This window comes from Fundulus heteroclitus, chromosome 16 (assembly GCF_011125445.2).
Source record: "Fundulus heteroclitus isolate FHET01 chromosome 16, MU-UCD_Fhet_4.1, whole genome shotgun sequence".
NCBI lineage: Eukaryota > Metazoa > Chordata > Actinopteri > Cyprinodontiformes > Fundulidae > Fundulus > Fundulus heteroclitus.
In genome coordinates this window covers 759,835-784,253 of record NC_046376.1, presented here as the reverse complement: position 1 = coordinate 784,253, position 24,419 = coordinate 759,835, and the positions used below count along the sequence as shown (strand labels likewise).

Here is a 24,419-nt window from a genome sequence, read left to right as displayed (position 1 = left end):
GTCATTTTTGGCACGTTTTCCTTGGTTTCACTGTGTGCACAGTCTAGACTGGTGCTTGAAAATTAAATTTAAATGACTACTAACTCCAGTAGTTGCCACTGTTCAGTATCTTTTAACTTAAACTGTCTGCAACAAGCAACAAAGCTGTCATCAAGTGTGAAAATCCCTTCCAGGGGCAAACTGTCATCTATATTTCTGAAAAGGAGAACAGTCTTTCCTGTGCTTCTTTCTTCTGCTTGGATTCCTGAGGACAGGACGTCACTTCGGCTCACCTAAACCAGAGCGTTGGCAGGTTGCTCGGCTGACGGTGGTTTTGGGCTTTTATTGGACGTCTGGCTCGCTGCCGGCAGCTCTGCGACCGTCTCTTTGTCACAAACACAGTCAGAGAGCTCAGAGGACCCTGAGGGCACCGACACCATCATTCACAGAACTCACTGCTGCACAGGCGCCGTCCCTCTCCGCCACGCTCACTTTTACTCAAAAAGAAACGCAGACGTTTCTTTTTTTTTAGAGTTTTATTTCCAAAAGACACAAAGTTTGCAAATGTATAGTTTCCACATGACAAGTAAAGCTAACGTAAAATACAAACGGAGGATAAGAGGAGGCGATAAACAAGGCATAGACAACATTTGCTGGGAGCTGTCTCCTTTCTTTGGTAAAAATTGCCTCCGTCTTACAGAAAGTCTGAAAATAAACAGAAAATGCAGAGAAATCTGTTTCATCCTGAAGGAAACAGCTACTGGTCTGATGTAACAGTAATGATTTTGTCTGTAAATCCAGTTTGAGGGCCATGTTTTTCCTCCTATTCACTAAAATCAGATCCTGCCTGGTGGTCAGAGCAGTTCTGGTGACCGTTATGAGCCACAAACTGATCTACTGCTGCACTTCCAAGAGCTTCAGTCTGGCCTGAAGAGAATTTTAAAATTATATATTTTTTTCTGCCCATTATTATGATTTAGCAGAGTTTTATATCTCATGGAAATTTGTGACATGGGATCAAGAATCTAGTTTGTTCAAAGAATTAACAAGGTATTCCTGTTGGCTTTCCACTCAAACATTATTCACCCGCAATTAGGCACACATTACAGTGAAGGCGGTGCACAAATGCTGCATTTTGCAGATTTTGCCTCTTGTGCAGAGAAAAGTCAGCTAACTTAATTTCTTTGTGGCCATGACACCAACAGAGCTGGTCGCTGTATCACTGTAACTAGCAGCCTGACTGCTGTGAGTGAGCGCTGTGTTCAGTTTGGCAGCAATGCCCTGAATGTCCCACAGGAATTACCTTCTAAGAACAAAGCAGATTATCAAAAACTTCCAGCTGAGACGTTTAGCTGCGCTAAAGAAGATTTTAAGTATCCAGAAAACTCCAGAACTGTGAGTCCACCAGTGCAGAGCTTGGTCATCATTGACCATGCATCTGGATGGACGGCAGTCCTGACCAACAAAGAAGCCACTTCTGTCTGAGAACACCATCAAGGACAGGCTGAAATTCAGCAGGAAGTTTGAGGACGAAGGCGCTGTTTCAGCACGATGGAGCGCCGTGTTGCCAGGGAAAGCCATAAGTGGCTCAAAGATCTGAGCATTTAAATAGTGGACCTCTGACCTGCCAGATCTACACCCCTGCTCTGGAACATGCAGTGAGCTCTCACAGGCAGGTGTGAAAACAGAAACTAACAAACTGTGATCAGCTCTGAGGGCTGAGGTCGCCATAAATCAGCGTTTAGTCCAGAAGTTGCTATCCAGCATGTCAGAGAGAAGAGCAGGTATGAAGAAGAAGCCTGAACACCACGTGTTCTGCTGCACCTTTGCAAAAACTTAGTGCAATTATTCATAAAAGCTTTTGGAAAGATAAAAATGTTTGTATTATTTCTTCACATTTCCATATAAATGGTGCCTTTGTGTCACTGTCAGCATTCAGGGCCATGGCTGCACAGGTGAGAGCAGATCTGGAGATCCTGAAGATGCTGAAAGCTGATGTAAAGCTGCATAAAGAAGAGAGCTGCTGCAATAATGGATTCTGGGTAATGGATGAGTAACAGGTGGAGGTGAAATGAGCTTTTAGGATTAAAAAGTCACAAACTGAGATGTATCTAAGGTCAGAAGGGTTTAGGTTGATGCGGTGAGGTTCATTTCCTCCCTGGGCTCAGAACAGGGAGACAGAACAATGAACAATCTTGTTTTTATTTGCTTTATTTGTTTGAAGGCTAGATTGCAAACATGTTGCATAATTTCCACATTAGATGCCGTGGCTGACTATATTTGTACGGCTGCTTGAGATTCATTTGTACCTCAATGTTTTTTTTAATTCATATTTTGTGCAGTGAGTTTTTAAAAGGCATTATAAAAATCTGTGAAAAGAGAGTTAAAATAGAAAAGCTGAGTCCTGTACTGCAGCTTAAGTGCCAAACAGATTAGTGTGACTTTATACTCCAGCTTATAGTTGCTATAGTTGGATAAAGGAGTCGCTTGCATGTATCTTCGTCTCAAAACATTCATTGAAATCCTTCAGGAAATTAAAAAGCTTACAAAAATCTGTATGTCAACGTATTTTAAAGCAGAACCACGCTGTCAGTTCTGAAAGCACTTAATTGATGTTTCTGGTGGGATCAGAACCAGGCTGCACAGAGCAGAACCTGATGCAGCACTATACCACCTCCACGTAGTTGGCTGGGTAAAGCCCCTCCCAGCCTTCGTCCTTCTTCCCCCGACACCAGCCCTGGTCATCCTCATCCTCGATCTTCAGGAACTCTTCACCTGCAGGAGACAGAAACCTTTTACTCTTCCATAATCTGGGCTGCGTACTCCGCCTGACTTTCTTAGTTTTATGTAATAAAACTAATCACATCTGGGCCTTCGCTGTTTGAGAAACCCTCCTCCTCTCCCTCCTCATCCTCAGCTACAGACACACAGCTGAAACGGCTGCAGCTCCATCTGAGGCCGCCTTATCCCAGATTAAGACCAGAACGTGGAGCAGGGTCCAGGAGAGACTCTCTGGGTCAGAGGTCAGCAGCCTGTGGCTCTGTGGACCTTCCACAGCGGCTCTTAATAACTTTGGCTACAAATGATATTTTTATTATGGAATTTAAATGTAATAATGATAATAAATGCAGGTTTAGCAGTTTTTTCTTGGAATAACTGCTTTTAATTTTCATTACAAAATTATGCTAAAAGTGCCAGTAATATTCAATTTTAAATCAATATTTCTTCATTCTGTTGGAAACTATGATTTTTTTATATAATTTTCCACAAATATCCACATCCCGTTCATCCTCTTTTTTTTAATCCTCAAAATAGACATAAAGGGCGTTTCTTTAACCATGACAGCATGTTTTCTACAGTAGATCTTTATCACAAATTATAACTCGTCTTTTTTCAAAAGGCCAGGCAGCATTTATGGCTCTGAACCAGTTTAATTCAAGCAGACTGAAGGTTAAATTACTCTTTAGACGGTAAAGGTTGCACACTCTTGGTCTAGGGAGCTGTGTGCAGCCTCATCTGCGTCCTATAAAGGCAACTAGTTGCTCTGGATTTTATTTAGGGGTGTCAGATGAGGTGTGAGAGGATAAATAGAGATGTGTGTTACATTTTTATTTCTAAAACAAATCTTAGAGAGCATGTATGATAGTCGTTCCACTTCAGAATCATGTGCTACTTTGCATTGGTCTGTTGCTGGTGAAGATTCTCAGTCATCCAGGTCAGAATCAGTCCAAAAAAAGTTAAAGAACAACACAACTGGACTTTTTTCTGAAGTTTGAAGACGTTTTGCTTCCCATCCAGGAAGCTTTCTCAATTCAAATGTCTGGAGTAGTGTGGAGATCCAAGCTTTATATTATTGCCCAAAAATATTTTATGGCTTAGATAATATGCAAATTAAACTGAAACAGGTCCACCCCTTAGTAATGAGGAGTCGTTAGGGTCGTTGTTGGCCCGGCTTACAGGGGAGATGTTGTGATCACCTGCATGGAGGTGAGAATTGGAAGGAATCAGATCTATTGCTGTGTTATAAGTTTTTAAAAGTTGAAATCTGAATCCTCCTCCTCTATTTAAGGTTGTTTTTTCTCTCTTAACGAAGATGGGTTCCTTCACACCCCGTTCAAATGTGAACATTTTGGTCCTCAAAAGAGTGTCCTCTGTCCTTTGTCTGCTGCATAAAATCCCAATAAAACACAGACAGGACGCTCTGTTTAGGGGATTTAGTTAAAACAGCTGAGAAGTCTGAAAATGTTTCCAATTTGCCTTCCTGGTCCAGAACATCAGAACCAGCAGCAGAAACTCATGAGCTGGACGAGGTTGTGTGCTTTCAGGGCTCCACATATTGGAAGCAGCACTTTTGTGTCCATCTTTTTACTGCACAGCGTTCCTAAAAAGAGAATAATTAATCTTCTACAGCCACATCATGTCCGCCTGCAGCCATTTTCTGGGTCGCTGCAGGACTGACTTGATGTTGTTTTATACTTTCTCATAAAAAAAACTCTACATAGTTCCAATTTGTTAAAAAAAATTGTAGAGCCTTAAAGCCTTCTCCAAATATCTTGAAGTATGTCAGTGAACAAAGCATAATCAGGAACATTGCAAATAAAATGGCATGCACAATAATGCTGCGTATGCTGTTGCATCATTTACCTGCTTTAAAGGAGAGCTCGTCTGTCTCCTGACCGACGTAATCATACAGAGCTCTCACTCTCACTCCTCCGATCATCACACTGAGCAGAACAGGAAGAAAAGACAAAAGTTTGGTCACAACTATGTGAACATCTGTTATAACACGACATGCATGCAAAAAGAAACAAATGTGCAGGTAAAGGTACAGGAAATCTGTTTTTCTCTGCTTTTAAAAGGATATTCCTGTTTAATAAATCGACTGAACAGAAGGAAAATCTTGTCTTGAAGGAGATTAGCTGCATTTCAACTGAAGTGTGGGAGGCTGGAGATTTTTTCTTAAATGTCAGTCAAAAGAAAATGTCCATGAGGCACATCTTCCTCAGATTACTGCAGAGCGTGCTGTCAGTAGGCAGTACAACTAAATCTGGTTGACAGTTGACATTTCTGAGGTTTCTTTCCCACAATCCTCTGTTTTTCCTCCCCAACGAGGAGAAGAAGATGATGGAAAATAAAACCTGAAAAGTTGAAAAGCGTGCCATCACTTCATGAAGTCTATCTTCATGAAGAGCTTTAGCTGCTCTTCTTGACTTTTCCTCCTCCTCTGCATGTCTGATGCTGCAAACCTTCTGGTTCTTCTCTCCTCTATAAAACTCCTCTCGCCCTGATCTGCTGAGCTCGCTTTCAGGACTTACGTCAGGCGGAGCCAGGAGAGAGGTCAGGGCAGACGGAAAAGTCCTCGTTTGTAGAAATTTAGACACACAAACTTCATACCTGTTGGCCTTTTAATCATTTATTTGAAGCAATTTGTTCTAACACAACAACTGAGTGCATGAGTCTAAATTTGTTGTTATTTTTCTTTCATCCACAAAAACAGTTTACTCAGGCTCAACTATGTATAAATACTGTCACTAAAATTAAATTTATTCCAAGTCTGGGTGGATATTTGACCACTTTTAGTTTGCTTCCTTGGCCCAGACCCAAACAACAGATCGAGGAACAAATGCCGTCATGATTGAGAGGAAGAGCGATGTCTGGGCGAGGCTTCCATCCATCCATCCATCCATCCATCCATCCATCCATCCATCCATCCATCCATCCATCCATCCATCCATCCATCCATCCATCCATCCATCCATCCATCCATCAGCTAGATGGTTGAACTATTACTACCCTACAGGACAACCATCTTGAGGCATTTCCTCAGTGGTTTTGGGATCTATAAAGCATCTATAAATCTGCTAACTCTAAGCTTCTGAAGTGACCTCAGCATGAACTATTTTGGTAAATTCTGCATTATATTTAAAAGTCGGGGTCCACACCAGGAAACCAACCAGTTTGAATGATCTTGACCAATTCTGCAGAGAAGAGCGGCCAAATCCAGCTATTATACCCGTATTATACCCGTAGAAGTCCAGTTACCATTTAAAACTTGTGCAGCAAAGAGTTAACTAGCTAAGGGCCAGTTGTTGTCGTATGATCCAGTAAAATATGAAAATTAATGTGACATTCATTCCTACAGTGGGTGTGTTTATCACCCACAGTCCCACTAACCTCTTTTCTATTGTTCCTTTCTTTTCCACCTCCTTCTTCGGCTTTTTCGATTTCTTTTCGGGTGAAAACTCCTAAGAAAGATTTGCATCAAGCAACATTTAAAGGCACAGAATTGAACCTCGGTCTGAACGCCATGAATGATGGAGCAGAGCAAAGACCTGGAAGTGAGGCCAGTCGGTGGGCATGCCGGGCCCGTGGGTGTTTTTCCACCAGCGGAGGTCGTCTTGGTCATCGATGCCCATCAGGGTGTTGTGGAGCTCATTGTAGACGGCCCTCACACTAAGTGACAACGGGGGGAGAAGAATGGATTAAATCAGGACTTTATAATATCTCTCATCATCTCTACCCTGCAGCTGTGGCAGATGTTTGAGAAGTAATTAAATGGCTGTTGTATTTGTGATTTTCCATTAATAGACTTGATAAGAGTCACCCAAGAAACACGCGTGCAATAATATGTAGGGGAGCAATTTTAGGGTGTAATTAAGTTAGGTCTAACGTCTAACCTGGGGAGAGACGAGGCAGAGCGATCACATCTGCACGCTGCAGTGCATTAGCGGATGTTTTTAATCACGAGCAGCACAGAAGCAGAATCCTTCACCGTCACCACACACCACCAGCAGCGCGTTGCAGCTCACCTCTCGTTGTTGGTGACGTCCAGGTGTTTGTGGATGGACAGGAAGGCCTCCTTGAGAAACACAATCCTCCGTCGCTCCTCGTCCTGGGATTGGTCGAAAACGGACTCCATCTCCTCCATGTAGCGAGGAACGTAGCGGTTCACCTCCTCCAGGACCTTCTCGTAGCGAGCGCGGACCTGCAGCAGCACAGACCAAACATCTGGAGATCTTTTCTCTCGTTACAGTGACACCAACATTTTGGACTTTTTCACACCATTTTCTCTCTTCTCTCCTTATTTCACCTGACATCCTGCACACACAGCAATCTAGTTTCAGATGCAGGTCAGTTAAGATTGTCCAAATTATTTCTAGTCTCTGAATGCAAAAATATTTTTTAAGGAAGGTTGTTTTTTTATCCCTAACCCACCGTTTTGGAAAGAGGTGTCATGGCTTTGCAGGCTTATGATGGGTTAACCCAACCCACCTGCGTTAACTAGAGGTACACCTATGGATGCATTTTAAGGCCAAACCTTCAACACATTGCTGTTAATAACAATTTATTCACAGAAGTTTTTAAAAAATATTATATTTTCAATGTATTGCTGCTGCGTAAACATGGCCTGAGACACATTTCTAAATTACGTGGACAGCGTGGTTCATACAGAGTTTATTGTTTGATCACTGATGAGTGATTAACGTAATATCTTGTTTCTACTTTAACTAGAATGGCAAAAATAGTTAAACAAACCTAATAGAAATGAAATACAGACCTGACATTCCCACTGCTGTGGGCAAAAAGCTGTGGATCTACATTAACACGAATATTTTGATTATATTTAGGATTATCTGATCCTCTAAATCAACAGGAAACCACTTTGGACACCAAATAATAGAAAAATGAGACTCCTCTGTTAGAACTATCACAGAACAAAAGTGTTTACATGTTGCCTCTTATTCAGCCATTAGTGCTTGTTAGTGTGGGAGCTCTTGATTTGCTGTTAGGAACCATTTTTATTGTCTGGTGGGAGTTGCTGATTGAACCCCCGCCTGTGAAATCAATGGACAACCTGCTGTCCTTCCTCAGCTTTAATCGCATCAGCGTTCACAGAAAACAGCCGTGTATATTTAACGCCACACGACAACGCTGACTTTTCCATGGAGCAGCTAAATGAGTGGAACAGACGGGGAGGAATCCCATTTTAAACGACATTTAAACGACATTGTTCCTCACCTTCTCAGCCTCCTGCTGGGCCACTTGTCTCTCCTCCTGGATCTTCTTCTGCTTGTCGATGGAAACGTCTGGGTTTCCCTGAGCATGCAGGTCTCTCTCCTTAGCGGCGTGCTCCTTACGGCTCACCTTATGGTACGCCCTTCTAGCTTTGTCCAACTATGGAAAAACACACAATATTTGCTCCGTGGACATAAATTCTTGGTCTAAATGAGTTTTTAAATCATAGATTTTATAGCAAACCCTTTGAATGCACGCTTTCTGTCCACAGAACTTATTTTGGAAATCTAGATTTATGGTTTTAATCAAATATATATGAAAAACCTGACTTTGTGTGGTTCCTTTTAATTCCCAAACACAGCAATAGGCATGTCAGAATAATTTTAAGCATGTGTCCTTTAGCCAGCTTTAGTTTAACAATAAGGTTAGATGGGTCCATAAAGCCCAAAGCCTTGTTTATAAGAGAGCCGATCTGGACAAGAAGAGAAATAAAGGTTATAAAATTATTGCTAATAGCAGAATATTTTTAAATTAATATATACAAAAGTTTGATATCTGTAATTATAAAAATCAGTTTGAAGATTATCCTGCATCACACCTTTTTCAGCAATAACCGTGGGGTCGTTACCTGATGGACAACCTCAGCTGGGATTATTCTAACTCATAGGGGCCCTATATATGAATTTAACTGGGTTTTAAATCCTGAAGAAGATACTAAAGTTTTAGGCATCAAGCCTGGTTGAGTAACAAACATCTCTCTTTAAATTCTATAAAGACAAAACAGACTATTTTTTTAGAAGAAATAATAAATCATATATTAGGCAATTTATTCAGTCTGGATGAATACATTCTGATCCAGAATCAGCTCTGATATGTTAACCAAAGGCTGATCTATTAATGCTCAGAGTAATGTCTAAACCATTAATAACCTTTTTATGGTCTAAACCATTATTGACCTTTTTTTTCTAAACCCAATTTTATTACATTAATTGATTCCCAAAAGGGTGAAATTTCCTGCAAATTTTCCTCTCAGATACATTGACATGTGTCAGAGAGAAATTAATAGTAGAAAGAGGCAGCTTTAGAAAAGATGTATTGGGTGATCTCATGACCACTGAAAGAGAAAACGAGATGATTAGAGGGTAATTAATACATAAAGGTAATCAGTTATGTAAGTGGGAGCAATATCCTTTACACCAGTTTGGATGATTTAACGATAAATTGCAAAGGCCAACTTTTTATAAGAGGCCAAACTCATGATTACATGAGGTAAAAAAAGATTAGAGTAATTTACAGGGCAAATATACATTAGTGCTGCTTAATAACACGAATTGCAAATGTTAATTATGACTTCATGGATTCAACCTGAATAGAATGATTGAAGCAGAAAAAGATTTTGTTAAAGAAAATAATAATTATCTCATATGTAAAATACTGCTATTATTAACCTTCGATGCTCTCTATTGCAACAGAAACACTTTTCAGTTGAATATTACCTTTTTAAGCCGTTTGGCCCAGGGCTTCTGAGCCCGTGCAAACCCCATCTCAATGTCCTGGGACTCCTTGAAGCCTCCAAATAACTTCTTGTGAAAGGTGTCCTTCTGCCAGGTCCTGACCCGGTCTGCATCTTCCGATACCAGGGAGCGACAGATGGAGGCGTGCAAAGAAGCCAGCCGGTCAGCGGAGGACAGGAAACACTGCCAAGCTTTTAGTAGAGACCCATACAGAGGACCTGATGGAGGAACAGGAGGCAAAAGAGCCTGTTTTTTTATTTCTTTTTCATTTTTTATGTATTTTACTATCTGTACTGCAGCGACGACACTAACTGGAGTCCACCACTGGTTTCCACTTGTTGCTCCATTCGTTGAGCTGCTGAGCGTACTGCCTCTCCAAGCGGGCTCTCTCCTGGAAGCACGCCACGATGTCGTTACAGGCCTGAAAGGCGTCTTCAGTGCGCTTCACCGTGCAGTGATAGTTTCCAGGCTGTCACGATGCAAACAGGCAGGAAAAGGGAAGGTTCAAAGGATGTAAATAGGATGTAGCTATCAGCAAAAGTCAAACTGGGCCAAAACTACTGTTTTTAACCGTACACGATGCATTTAAAGTGCCACAGCAGCTGCTGCATACAACACTGATAATGTAATAGGCTGCTAATTTAAAACACAACACTATTAAACATGGACTAAAACTGAAATAATTAAGTTACAACTTAAAATCTTACTGCACAAATAAGACTAGTAACATCCTTCATCTCTGATCATTTTATTGATCTGAAATTAAAGTGACAACCACATGATTATGTATGAAGTGGGAGTGAAGAAGTTTGTCTTCTTCCCACTCCTTTTGGAGCTAAATATGTCTTTCTTGTTTACGTATAAATGCAGTATTATGTTAAAAAAATTAACTGGATGTGTATTTCTTGCACTTATTTGTATATATATATATATATATATATATATATATATATATATATATATATATATATATAGATATATAGATATATAGATATAGATATATATCTATATATATATATATAGATATATATACACCCTTTTACACAGTTTGGGGTATAACATGCATTTATTTGTTTAGTGTTTTTTATAGCTCGAAAATGAAGCTGCAAACCAATAAATCGTCTTATCTGAACACAGGTTTTTAGAACTGTAAAACCTAGAATGACTCAAGAAAGTGATAAGTAGATTTATAGTATATTTTATTTCTCCCTGACGAATCGCCTGAAGAAAAAGTCAACATTTTTGGTCTACGTATGCTGTTAATGTTTGTATCCTATTTATTTACTCAGGGTCAGCTCGTTGTTGCTCAACTTAAATAAATTAAACATCAATAAACTGATATAATCCAAGTCATATATATTAAGTCATATATATATTAAGATAAGATAGAATAAAATAAAAGTAAGATAAACAATGTCAAAAAAGACCACCTTAGCTAAATTAAGCTACAAGAAACAAATAAAGACTAAAGCAAGAAAAATCATGCAAATCTAAAAAAATTAAGTTGAGGTAATTCCAAAAAAGTTAAAAAACAAAACAACTGGACTTTTGTCTGAGGTGAGCGCCACAAAAACAAGCTAAAATAAAGGTTGAACTAAAATACATGTAACCAAGATAAGAACTACACTAAGTTAAACTATGATAAATTGAGACAATTCAACGCAGTCTGTAGTTACCAACGGTAAAATAAGCTATAATCAATCATTTCGGCTGAATTAAGATAAACTGACACAAACTAATTTAATAAGATAAGCTTAAATCAGAAAATAAATCTAAGACAATATGAGATAAACTAAATTAAGCTAAGCTAAAATCAGCTAAATTAATCTATGCTAAATTTAGCTAAAGACAACTAAGCTAAGCTAAGCTAAGCTAAGATCAAATCAGCTAAATCAAGCCAAGCTAAAATCAAGCAAGTTAAACTAAAATAAACTAAGTTAAAAGAAGATGAGTCATCCACGTCTGCACCAATCAAAGCTAAAATAAGCTTAAACAAACTTAGATTAACAAAGATAAACCATGATAAAAAAGTTAAGATGAGCTAAATTAAAGCTAGCCAAAGAAGAGAAGATTAGCTAAACCAAGATAAGCTAAGACAGGGAAGCAGTCTTAGCTTATCTCCATGCAGGTCTTTCTGCATGGAGTTTGCATTATTGTCTCTGTGCATTCCTGGATCCTCTCCAGGTACTCCAGCCCCCCCCCCCCCCCCCCCCCCCCCCTCCACCCCAAAAAGCACAACTGTTGGGTTAATTGATGTCTCTAAGCTGCCTTTAGGTATGAATGGTTGTATGTTGACCTTGTGACAACGATTTAAAATATTTTTTACTGGTTGTTTTAATGAGTTGAGTCCCACTGTGTAGTCATTATTGTAATTTGATAATAAATGTCTTCTTGCCATCAATGGAAAAGATCTTTTCATAAATCTGTAATTTCTGCTAAGAGTTCTTCTCCATCACGTCTCATTTATAATATGATCTATATTTCATATAAAGGTGTGTTAGTGCTGCAGCCATATGGAGCCATGCCACCTGCCACAGGTGACTTCTTAACCTCATCATGTTTCCTGTGGTAAGCTGACCAGCAGCAGCCCTGTGTGGCTGCTGGCCGTACGCAGTGAGGAGAGAAGGCAGCAGAGGCCCAGACCTGAGTGCAATAACATATCCACAGCAAGTCTGTTGTTTGTGGATGTGGAATTTGGAAATATCTGCTATTTTCCTGGCAGCCGCCGTCAGCTCCGGCTCTGCTGTGCTCTTCTCTTTCTGTCAGGCTCTTTTTGTAACTGACATGAGTAGACAGCTGGTTAAAAGACACCTCGAACCGCGGGCTGTCACAGTGTGTTAAATCATTGCAGGCAGTGCACTTCATGCAAATACCACCGGGTACGGAGCATGAGGGTTCTCCTCTCAGAGCTGACTGCTGTACTAGTCCAGCAGATGTTACTAATCACACCAATGATGGAGCTCCTGTTAGTGGCGTTGTACACGTTGGCACACACAAAGACCTGCGGCTAATAATAGAGCCCATGTTGTGTTCCAGCCATGTAAAACAACTCTAAATATGTCTGCAAAGATAAAATACACTCCTTTTTCTGTTTTAGTTATCTATATCTGCTTTTTTAAGGCTGTATTTAATCATTTATGTCTATTCTAGACAAGTTCTCATTCTCGTTATTTACAGCTGCATTCTGTGATACACTAGAGTGAATTAATGCCAAAGCATTATAAAGCTATGTTAGCAATCATTGTGTTTTTTAATGGAATAACATAGCGGTACTCGTTTTTATGCCCTAATTAGAACCATTTGGGGTCTTTTACATCTATGTCCTCCCTGTTCCCCCCCCCCCCTCCTCTGCCCTGCGTTACTCTTTCTTTTTCCCTGCGTCTGTTGTGGTTTCCAGCAACTCTCCTTTTCTCGTCTGTGAATTAAGCAGAAACAGCTGAGGAATCCGCTTTGAGGCCAACAGCAGCGCTGCAGAGACCCAGTTGGCCGATCTCTGAGGCAGATCTAATTCTGCTACTCAGCCAACAAAGAGACGTATCAAAGAGAGAGGGCCGTGAGCGTCACATTTCACATCCCGTTTATTATTAGACAACACAGTGCCGGAACTTAGAGTGTTAAACATTGTTGTCAATTGGTGCAGCAATTGGAATTTATAATCCATTTTTTTTTTCAAAATGTTGCTTGAGAAATCTTTTTTTTGTGTTGATTTTTTTGCTTTTTATAAAAAATATCCAAAAATGCATACATTTGCAAACCAAAGAGTCGTAGGTTTGATTAACCATAAAAATTTAAGCACAAGCTTTTTCATCAATATTTTTATAAATATATATATATATTTATTCCTATCATGCAAAATATAGTTAAAGAGACTGTATATTAAAAATATAGTTTAAAATCTGTTATCCAAAGTTTTACAAAAGCCTAAATTCATGTAGGCTTAATGGATCCAAATCCAAACCGCCCCTCATTTCTTTATTTAATATTTCGTAGTTGTCAACAGTTCTTGTTTTCTAAAGAGCTTTTCTAAGTTCTCTTTGGACTTTGGTGGCGGGTCAGATGGGGAAATACTTTCTGGAGAGGAAATAAAAATCAGGAGTTGCTCTTTTGGAATCTTCTTTTTGGAGCTAAAATATTTCCTCTCTGTCAACCTGTGCTATCCCCAGTGTTTTCCTCCATTCAGTAAATGAATTCTGCTTTCCTTTTATTTTGACAGGCAGCTTCATGGGTCAAACGTTCCTATTTTAAAATTTTTATGTATGAAGGATTAATAGATCAGAATATAATACATTTTAAAAAGAATCCCCTGTGAGACACGTTGGCTAATCGTTGCCCAGGGTGTCACTACTTGGGGGATTGGAGGGGGGGGGGGGGGGGGGGGGGGGGGGGGGGGGGGGGCATTGGACACAAAAAATAAACACGTCCCTTCTGTCAGGAGTTTTTCCCAAGTCCCAAAAACAGCAATCATCAAACCACTGCTGAAAAAGAACAATTTAGACAAACTTCTCCAGAACTACAGGCCCATCTCAAACCTCCTTTATCAGTAGATTATAGAAAAAGCTGAGTTTCAACAATTAAACACCTTCTTAACAACGACCAGCCGCTTTGATGTTTTCCAGTCAGGTTTCCTCACCACAGTACAGAGACCGCCCTGATCAAGGTGCTGGTTCTGTTGGACCTCAGAACCACAGTGCTGGTTCTGATGGACCTCAGTGCAGCATTGATACTGTGGATCACTCCATCCTGTTAGAACATCTGGAGAACTGGGTCGGCCTCTCTGCTACAGCTCTCCACTGGTTTAAATCCTACTTAAAGGACTTTTAGTGTCAGCAGGTAACTTTACATCAGAGACGACATAAATCACATGTGGGGTTCTCCAAGGTTCCATCCTGGGTTCCTCCTGTTCTAGATCTACATGCTCCTCTAGCTCAGATCATAAACATCATCAGCTACCATCACTATGCAGACGACACACAGCTCTACATCATCATGTCACCAGGTGACTATGAACCAGTTCAGCCTCTGAGGAAATAGAAGAAATCGATGCAGGAGGAGACAAAATGTTCTTTAACTGAATAAAAACTAAAGTGAAGGAATAATTTCTGGACCAATAGAGGAGAGATCCAGAGTTAGCTCACAGCTTCAGCTGCTTCAGCTAGGAACCACTGATCAGGCCTGAAACCTGGGAGTAGTGATGGACTCAGACCTGAACCTCCATCTGAAGACAAAGTGGACCTTCTAGAACCTGGAGAACATTTCCAGGATTAAAGGACTGATGTCTCAGCAGGATCTGGAGAAACGAATCCATGTTTATCTTTAGTAGAACTGATCACTGAGAAGTGAAGTCCTCACTAAGACTAAGAACGTAGAGAACATGGACCCGGTTCTGAAGTCCTCACTAAGACTAAGAACATAGAGAACATGGACCCGGTTCTGAAGTCCTCACTAAGACTAAGAACGTAGAGAACATGGACCCGGTTCTGAAGTCCTCACTAAGACTAAGAACGTAGAGAACATGGACCCGGTTCTGAAGTCCTCACTAAGACTAAGAACGTAGAGAACATGGACCCGGTTCTGAAGTCCTTCCACTAAGACTAAGAACGTAGAGAACATGGACCCGGTTCTGAAGTCCTCACTAAGACTAAGAACGTAGAGAACATGGACCCGGTTCTGAAGTCCTCACTAAGACTAAGAACGTAGAGAACATGGACCCGGTTCTGAAGTCCTCACTAAGACTAAGAACGTAGAGAACATGGACCCGGTTCTAAAGTCCTTCCACTAAGACTAAGAACGTAGAGAACATGGACCCGGTTCTGAAGTCCTTCCACTAAGACTAAGAACGTAGAGAACATGGACCCGGTTCTGAAGTCCTCACTAAGACTAAGAACGTAGAGAACATGGACCCGGTTCTGAAGTCCTTCCACTAAGACTAAGAACGTAGAGAACATGGACCCGGTTCTGAAGTCCTCACTAAGACGAAGAACGTAGAGAACATGGACCCGGTTCTGAAGTCCTCACTAAGACTAAGAACGTAGAGAACATGGACCCGGTTCTGAAGTCCTCACTAAGACTAAGAACGTAGAGAACATGGACCCGGTTCTAAAGTCCTTCCATGGCTCCCTGGATCTCAGAGAATAGACTTTAAAATCCTTCTGTTAGTCTATAAATCCCTGAATTAGCACCTAAATCCATCACAGACTTGTTATCAGGGCATCAACCCTCCAGACCACTAAGGTCTTCTGGCTCCAGCCTGCTCTGCAGAACCAGAACCAGAACCAGACATGGAGAAGCAGCATTTAGTTCCTATGCTCCACTGATCTGGAACAAACTCCCAGAAAATTGTAAAAAAGCTGAAAGCCTGAGTTCCTCTAAATCTAGATTAAAACCACATTAGTTTAGAGTTGCCTTTAAATGATAATGTTAAAGTTTGTGGTCCAACTCGTCTTTACCTGCTGCTACTGTTCCACTGCAAAGTGCTTTCTTCTCTAATGTTTTCTTCTCTTTGTTCTGTCCATGTTCAGCACTTTGAATTATCTTGTTGGTTAAATGTGCTACAAATAAACGCGCCTTGCCACGACCACTCTGGTGCATTCTAGAACTTCTTTGGCATTTCCAGTCAATTCAAAGTCTAAGCTCTATCATAATTATTGCTGTACATGCAGCAGTCTACCAACGGGCTATTTCACTGTTTCTGCACAATCAGAACTGCATTTCTTAGTTCTCTCCTGTTCTGTGTATTTCAGTGTTAGTCCTTGGCTTTGGTTGGTTGGATCATCTGTTCATTTTCTCCTGTGTCCAATATTTAACCTTCCCCCAGTTCCCTGCTCAGATTCTCCCTGAGCTGCTCTGCATTCTGTTAATTATAGTCTCCTGGTTTCCATGTTTCTCAGCACATCTCCACAGTATTAAAGTCTCCTAGAGTCTGTCGTTATCTGCTGGATCCCACTGTCGCCCTGGTTCCTGTCTGTTTCCTTCTTGCTCTGCCAGTTTTCAGTTTCAACTTTAAATACGAGCTCCGTCCTCTATCCTGTTGCCATTTGGGTCCTTCTCAACACTCACTAAACCAAAAGACAGTCTGGGTGGAACGAAGGGCTCATGCTACTCACACAAGATACGAGTGGGTAAAAAAAAAAAAAAACAGCCAAAATTTAATGAAAAGTTTTGAAGACTCATGGAGAGCTATTGAGAGTGACTTTAGAAATGTGAAACAGAGGAGACCACGTCTGCAGCGTAATGGCAGCCAGGCCGTAAGCGTGGCAGCGTGATGACAGACAGGAAGTGGTGCAGAAACACAGAAACACAGCAGGACGCTTCCTAAATTACAGGAGGAGAGAGATCAAAGTGGGACTGCCCAGCAGAAAACAACATGCCAGCTGGACTTTTAGCAACTTGTAGCTAAAATCTGTTTTTTTTTTAAAAAATACAGATATTATAGAAATAAAGTGCTATTGTCCCAATTAAATGTTTCAGATCACCACCAATGTGAAAAATTATCTGCCTCCTAAACTTAATAGGTGGTTGTTTCACCCAAGGCAGCAACAACAGCCTTTTACATCACTGTGGGGGGAGGGGGGGGGGGGAGGGGGGGGGGGAGGGGGGGGGGGGGGGATTATGGCTCATTCTTTTTGTGCTGAATTGTTTTACATCGGCCACTTCAGACGGTGTTAAAGCACAAATGGCCTATTTAAGGTCATGGCACAAGCGTCTGAATTGGATCGAAGCCCGGATGTTGACTAGACCACTTGAAAACCTCGTTACTGATTTCTGAAGCATTCAGAGGTGGAGCTGCTGGTTTGTTTTGGATCGCTGGTCTTTTTCCACAGCACTGCACCTCTCTGAACAACTAGTTCAAGCATGTAACTTTTGCTTTCTCTTACAGGAAACACTGAAAATTTAAAATTGTGCTTAAATGCAACAATGCTGCAGGTTAAAAGCTTTGCAGTGCTTTTACATCCAAATAAGGCAGATAAGAACAGCAGGTAGTTACTGCTGACATCTAAAACTGAAAGTAAAGACTTTTTTCTGAAGGTCTGCGCCCTGAGCAACAAAACTATTTGCTCTGTTTTGACTGGAAGTAACGTAGCCTTCAGCTGAAGAAAGGGAAGCCATATCTCCCGTTTCACAGTGCACATACCATCCAGAAGCTGCGCTGGGTGACATCCTCAGGATTGCTTTCTGTTGACGACGTCGACATTGTGTTCCCTGAGAAAGGAAAGCATCGCTGATTAGTTTTCTGCTACCTGACCTTGCTATTAACTGAAATGTTCCTACTCACACATGAGCACTTTTACATTAAACTAATACAGTTTTATACTCTACAAAATAAAACCTGAACATTACTAATTAAAAAAGGGTGTTTTTTTAATTCATTTTAATAATTCTCAAGTTTTAAAATGTAGCTTTATAACTGTATGGCAAGTCATATGTGTATTTACTCAATATCCTTGGTGTCATTTCTGTCTGCTAACGCCATTAACGAGTTACACAGGCTAGATCAATATTTTACTGCTCTGGTTCAAAAACCAGACGTACAACTAATATATTTGTCTAGCTAGTCTGAGCTAAAGTAACTGTTTAGCCAAAAGGGTAATAGTCTAGTCTAGTAGCACAAAGGTCTGAAATATGCTAGTTAAAATACTAACTAGCATATTTCAGACTCTAGTAGTTAACACGTAGTTGTAACTAGTCAATTAGTAAGTATTTTTTTGAATGTAGTTTCTTGCCGACATTTTTCAACTTCATTAAACAGTTGAATTCATTATTCAATATTCATATTCAATTTCATATTGATGAAAGTTTGAACAAATGTCTAACTCATGAATTAATAGAAAACAATTATTCCCTATGTGAAATATATTGAAGTAAATACCCAAACAGCTTGCCGTACAGCTCTGTCTCTCTTTAACACTTTTACACATGCAGTAACTCTGAAACCTCTCTCTACAGAGGCAGCCAGGGCGAACAGCAACTGGTGCAGCTCCGTTCCTCCCTGCACCAGGGAGGCAGTGATAGCTCACATTCAGCTCACAGAGCAGTGCTGCCTGTCAGCGCTGATGAGAGAAAACACAGCTGCTGGAACACATGTCAGTGCCTGGGTCGTATAATGGAGGTCCTGCGCGCTCAATAAAGAGCAGCAACCGTTGCTGGAAGTTGATTTGCCTTGTAAATTTGAAGCCGAAGGCCAGGCTTACGGTAAACAGAGGCCTGCTAGTAATGAGCTCTGACGACTTACAGTGAGAGAGAGAGAGAGAGAGAGAGAGAGAGAGAGAGAGAGAGAGAGAGAGAGAGAGAGAGAGAGAGAGAGAGAGAGAGAGAGAGAGAGAGAGAGAGAGAGAGAGAGAGAGAGACGTGTGCTCCCAGCTTTGCAACATGAGCCATCCAAAAATAAATTAGAGCTATGACTAAACTCTCCCCGTATTTCATAGTCACTTATTTACTCTGGTGGTGCACATGTCTGTTCTTCTACAAACACGAAAAACTGTTTTTTTTGTACAGGTATGGTGTATTTACAGCATGCATGAAGATAGAGAAGTTAGATTAGGTCCAAATAAATAAACTGCTCAGAAAAATAAAGTAACTGTAAGTCAGTCATACTTGTGTGAAATCAAAGTGTCCACTTCAGAAGCAGCACTGACTGCCCACCAGCTTCACCTGCTGCTCAGTGAACAGAATACACACCAGGTGGAAACTACAGGCAGGTAGCCACTTTAACTTTGGCTCCAAATCCAGACCTCCATGGGTTAATAAATTAGATTTCCATTAATGATCTTTGTGTGATTTTGTTGTCAGCACATTAAACTGTGTAAAGAACAAAGTGTTTAATAAGAACCTTTCATTGATTGAGCTCTAGGATGGGTTATTCTAGTGAACTCTGTGGTGTTTTGGTTTGTAAGGGAACTCCTTAATGCAACAAGTGGTAACCAAAGAGGTGTTATACGGTTAAGAGGCAGTGATTCACACTCACTAAACAAAGGTTGTGATTGAGGCTCTCTAGATTCTTCTAAATTACATAAAAGCACTTGAAGGACTCGTTTCTTTCTTGCAGTCATTGAACAGCAACTACAACAGGAAAAGGCATCTTGATTCAGGACTCCTGTTTATCTCCAACATCTCAGATGGTAAAAGGCTTTAGAAATGCATCTGTTGTCTTTGTGAATTTAGTTTTCACATGATCAGTGCTTTTAAAGGCGTCTTCAGGCGTAGACCTAAATGCTTCCCATCAGTGCTTTTGCTAAAATTACAGTATTCTAAAACGCTAAACTAAAAGGACAATGTAAAGCATTCAAACTCTGCACAATCAAAAGTAGCACCTTGGCTTTTAGTCTCTCTTTTTCTCTATTATGAGAAGTAAAAGAGATATTTGACAAATAAAGCCTGTTTCACCACTAACTACCTCACCTGGGCATGGACCAGTATTTGATTTGTTTTTCTGTATCAACTCAAAGAGCTAAAACAAAAGTTTCTACCATAATGTTGTCACTGCTTTAACTCACTAACTCTGTTATAAAGGGGACATGTGGTGCTTTTTATCGCCTCCCTTTTCACCCTGAAATCATTAAGTTATGTTCAATATAAAGTGGAATTAAATGCTTTGGTCTGAATTCTTTGTAATTGTTGCTCCACGGTCCCTCCTTTATCCCTGATCTCAGGTGCGTCTCAGAACAACTCGTTGTGGCGCTGTCTCTTTAAATCTAAAGAAAGCACTTTTTCTCTCCAGGTCGTCCCACTCAACCCGTTTGGACATTTTTATAGTATCCCAGGAGACGGTGTGGGTTTGCACACCCAACAACCAAACATTTTCACCTGCAGCTTCAGCATCCCTTAGCCTGGAATACAACATTGCAGGAGAAAAATGGAAATGTCAGATTTAAAATTCCTTAGCTTAAAGTCCAAGACAGGCCCCCTTCAAATTGTCTGCATTCCTACAGACTCCAAATATAAAACAGAATGTATTTAAGGGACTAAAAGGTGATTTTTTTAATTTGTCCCTTTTAAAAATGTTTTTTTTTTTTTCAGGAGTGGAATGTCTGAGAAAATACTCATATAAATGTTATTATAAATATGATGGCTGCACTGTGTTACAGGGATCAGTAACAGTGGAGTTGTGTTCTCCCTGTGCATGCACATGTGTTTGTTTGTCCGGGGTGTCGCTGTGTTGCCCTCTGATGGACTACCCCCCCCTCCACCTGTTAACTTTGAGAGATACACACCTGCACCCTCATGCCAAGGAATTGTGCAAAGACAAATGGTTATAATCAATGGACGGATGGACGGATGGTTGTCTTGTCTTTCCTACTAACAACTTGTGGCCTGTGGGATCTCTACGGATCTGAAGCAACTCCTCAGCAGCTCTGTAAGGGTGCAGGTCAGGTCCACTGTCCAAAGACCTGGCTGAAGGTCCTCCTGCTCCTCTTGTCTCTGAGGTCAGTCTGAGCTTCCTTACCAACACGTTTGCATGACTAATGAAGTAAATTGGTATTTTACAGGTTAAACTGCATGTCCAGCTGCTTTTATGCTGTCTGAATGACACAGAAGGTTGTTTTTGAAGAACAGGCTGGTCTTGTGTTCTCAGAGTGGGATTCATCGTCATGTGAAAACAGAACCTTCTCCAGTTTAATATTAAAGCAGCGGTTATGCCTTCCGGTGTTTCCAGCCCACAGTTGCTGGTGGAGCTGAGCTCCTCCCAGACACAGACGTCAATTCTTCCCAGTTTTTTCCTCCCCTTTGGGCTCAACAATTAGATCCAATGATTTCTCTCCACGTCTCGCTCGTTCGGGACATCACATGCTCCACGGGAGGACGCTGTCAGGGCTCGCTCTTCGCTGGCTTGGCTCTGCTGTGGGGGGGGGGGGTTTGCACAACGCAGAGATCTGCAGGAGGTCGCAGAAATAACCAGTGGCTTTCCTTTTAACCCCTGACCTTCACTTCCTGAATCCTTTCCCCACGCTGCTCGGCTCTCCTCGGGGCATTAAAGGCTTCTCAGAGGAACGTGAGGGTCATGGAGCTCTGCCCCTCGTCTTCCTCTCGCAGTTATGCAAAACTCTTCAGTAAAATTTACAGCAGCTTTTCGCTAACATTACAGAAGACGAACTGTTTCTCCCATGAGCAGAAAACAAAGTGAAATGTTCCCCTGGTAGGCCTCTCTCATATATCATTTTTGGCGGGTTCTCCTTGAATTGAAGTTTTTAGCCAAACTGCCATTATAAACAGAACATGATCGCTTTTCTTTGTGATATTAAAGACCCTCTAGGAGGAGGGGATCGGCCCAGATTTCATGATCTTGATGACTTTCCAGCAGAGACACGACCGTATTTTGTCATTTTTGCTTATCTATTTGCATTTTCTCCAACATATTCATCCCTGAATTGCAAACACGCTGCAGAAATGTAATATTCTTCATGCTTTTTGTTTCTGTTTGACTATAATAAAGATTCAAGACTTACCCCTGACTTTTTTATCCTCACTTTTTGCATGCCCAGATAGCGAACTTGCTTATCTACGGGGTTTTATTTTCCTTTATCTTCTTCTCCTTCAACAGTCCATTATGGATCCAGAAATGGCCAACTAAAAGTTTACACTTGGAGGAACAACTGACTGGCTCTGGAGCTCTGAGCAGTTGTCAGAGTCCATATGGAGCGCCCAGCCAAGCAAACTCTTCCACCTCTTGTGTCCTGGCTGGCTCACACACTCCCTCCTCCCTCTGTCCTCGTTTCATCTGTCACACATAACTCACACACACACACACACACACACACACACACACACACACACACACACACACACACACACACACACACACACACACACACACCGCATGCAGGAAATATATAGCAGCGAATGGAGAGCGGTAACAGGAGCCTCGTCACTCCAGCAGATCTCCTCCAAATGAAAACCATCTTAGCTCCTTACCTCTTTTAAGAAGATCTTCCTGCGGTCCCTTTTCTTCTTCTTCTCCTCCTCCTAGTGTCTCTGAAGCCTTCCTGCTCTCCTCCTAACCTCTCCTGCACCTCTTCTCGCTGTCTTGTCCTCTCAGCTCCTCCTCCTAACCCTCTCCAGCGTTGATTTTCCAGCCGTCCAGCACGCTGCTGCTCCTGCTCTCCCCCTTTCTTTGCCCCACTGTTTGTGTCAGATGCTTTTTCTTTTTCTTCTCCTCCCTTCTTCTCTTCCCTTCCCCCCTAAAATCTATCTCTCCTCCTTTTCTCACTAACACAGCGGCAGAAAACTTGTTCTCCTTTTGGTTGTACGTCACCACTTGTTGGACTCTCTGAGTCATGAACTTTGGGTGTTTGGGGCTGAAATGAGCTGAAACTGGGGACAGGTCTTGCATAACAAGGGAGCTTCCAGCAGAATTACACTTCTGTGGCATAGTGTGTCCCCTTACCCCCCCCCACAGATCCCTCTGGGACTTTTGGGAAGGCCGCCCCCTCACAGCTGGATGATGCGTCTGGTGTGTATAACTACGTGTGTCTGTGCAGCTTTAAAGTTAAGCGCCTCCAAACGAATAACTGCACACGCTCACATATTTCAGTGTTTGTGGCAATTAGTCATGAGACTTTGTCCTGCCAGGGCATGCCGTGTCGTAGAGCTCGCTAAAGCTGCACAACCTGCTCCCAGGAAGCCTATAATCAACTTTGGAGGGACGGCAGGAGTGGATAACAGCAACACTCTGATAAACGCTGCCGTAAACCATGAGACAGGAGAGAGAAGGTCATATTATTAATTCACACCGTCCTCCATGCTTATTGGCACCCGGGTTAACATGTTTGTTTTTGTTATTGCAGAACATTAAAGATCCTTAGAATGATCCCGCCTTTAATTTAAGTACATTTATTCTGAGTCTGACAGGGTTAATTGAACCGTCTCTGTGCTGACTTGGCCACATTTTGCATCAATAAAGGACCCACTAATGAGCATTTTCAGATTTTCATTTATCTGAACACGGACCTACAGCATCAGACCTCCTTCACCTTATTAAACAGTTGCCATGTCACGCCTATACCACATATTTATTCGTTATTTCATCCCAGACTCACGTCTTTGTCCCAGATCCAGCTGTTTTGGGTATTTTTGGTTGTTGCTCTGACTGTAGACAGCGGTAGCTTTTGCAGACTAGTTATTTTTTGCAGTGACATTTGAAACAGGTAGTCATGGATTACTAAGAAAAACACCCAAACTTTAGGTTTTAGCTACAGAAGATCTTCTTCATAATAATGATAATTATAATTACTATATTGTGCATGCTTGTTTTTCCTGTGTAGGACCAGCAATCTGTCCAGGGTGTACCTTCAAAACAGATGACATGCAAACACAAGCGAGTATAGACAATAAAAGGATGGATATTAATAATAATACTAGTAACAACAGCAAGTATATGATAGTTGTCATTAATTTTATAGAGGATGTCAGTATATGTGGGACTCGTGACTCAGTTCAGTTATTGCTCAGTTTTACCCCACCAAAATAAAAATAAAATACATTTATGTTGTGGTAAAACCTTCAATGTGAAAAATGATGATACTGTGATAAAGGCTGATTTATTTTAAGCTGCTATTTTTACACATATTTAGCTTGGGTGCCAGTAAGAGAGGAGAACACTAATATTAAACTTTCTGATCATTGGTACAGCTAAAATTTTCCATGGGGGGAGATATTATTGCTAGAACTTGGATGAAGGCCACAATAACCTGAAAGCGTGTGATGCAGATGAAAAATGTGATTTCACAAGAACGTCAAAGGACCACCTCTTTTTTTCTCTTAAGGATACAGATATTTTAGGGGAAAGCAGTTCAGGAAAGCACGGCAGTCTCTGCAATAAGGGATTGCTGCAGAGTAAGCTGCTGGTTGTAGTCGCCCAGCATGATGTTCAGATGTCACGCTGTCCTCAGGTTGGAGTCTCACTGACAAGAAGGTTTG

The 24,419-nt window shown here is 41.2% G+C and overlaps 1 protein-coding gene across 3 annotated transcripts; it reads right to left on the bottom strand.

Annotated features, from left to right (window-relative positions):
• Positions 1-500: 500 nt before the first annotated feature.
• Positions 501-22,786, bottom strand: si:ch211-51c14.1 (protein kinase C and casein kinase substrate in neurons protein 1). Of its 3 annotated transcripts, none has more exons than XM_012872110.3 (10): positions 22,416-22,786; positions 17,641-17,708; positions 9,822-9,978; positions 9,492-9,727; positions 7,999-8,154; positions 6,789-6,964; positions 6,312-6,432; positions 6,154-6,224; positions 4,624-4,703; positions 501-2,754 (listed from the first exon to the last, which is right to left on the bottom strand). In XM_012872110.3, exons 2-10 carry the CDS (start codon positions 17,698-17,700, stop codon positions 2,645-2,647), a joined length of 1,167 nt encoding a protein of 388 aa, XP_012727564.2. In that variant the 5' UTR covers positions 17,701-17,708; positions 22,416-22,786; the 3' UTR covers positions 501-2,644. The 3 variants fall into 3 exon arrangements, with proteins under 3 accessions (XP_012727564.2, XP_012727555.2, XP_021177070.2); XM_012872101.3 differs by lacking the exon at positions 22,416-22,786 and adding an exon at positions 21,950-22,213; XM_021321395.2 differs by lacking the exons at positions 17,641-17,708; positions 22,416-22,786 and adding an exon at positions 21,950-22,217.
• Between the last annotated feature and the right edge of the window lie 1,633 nt (positions 22,787-24,419).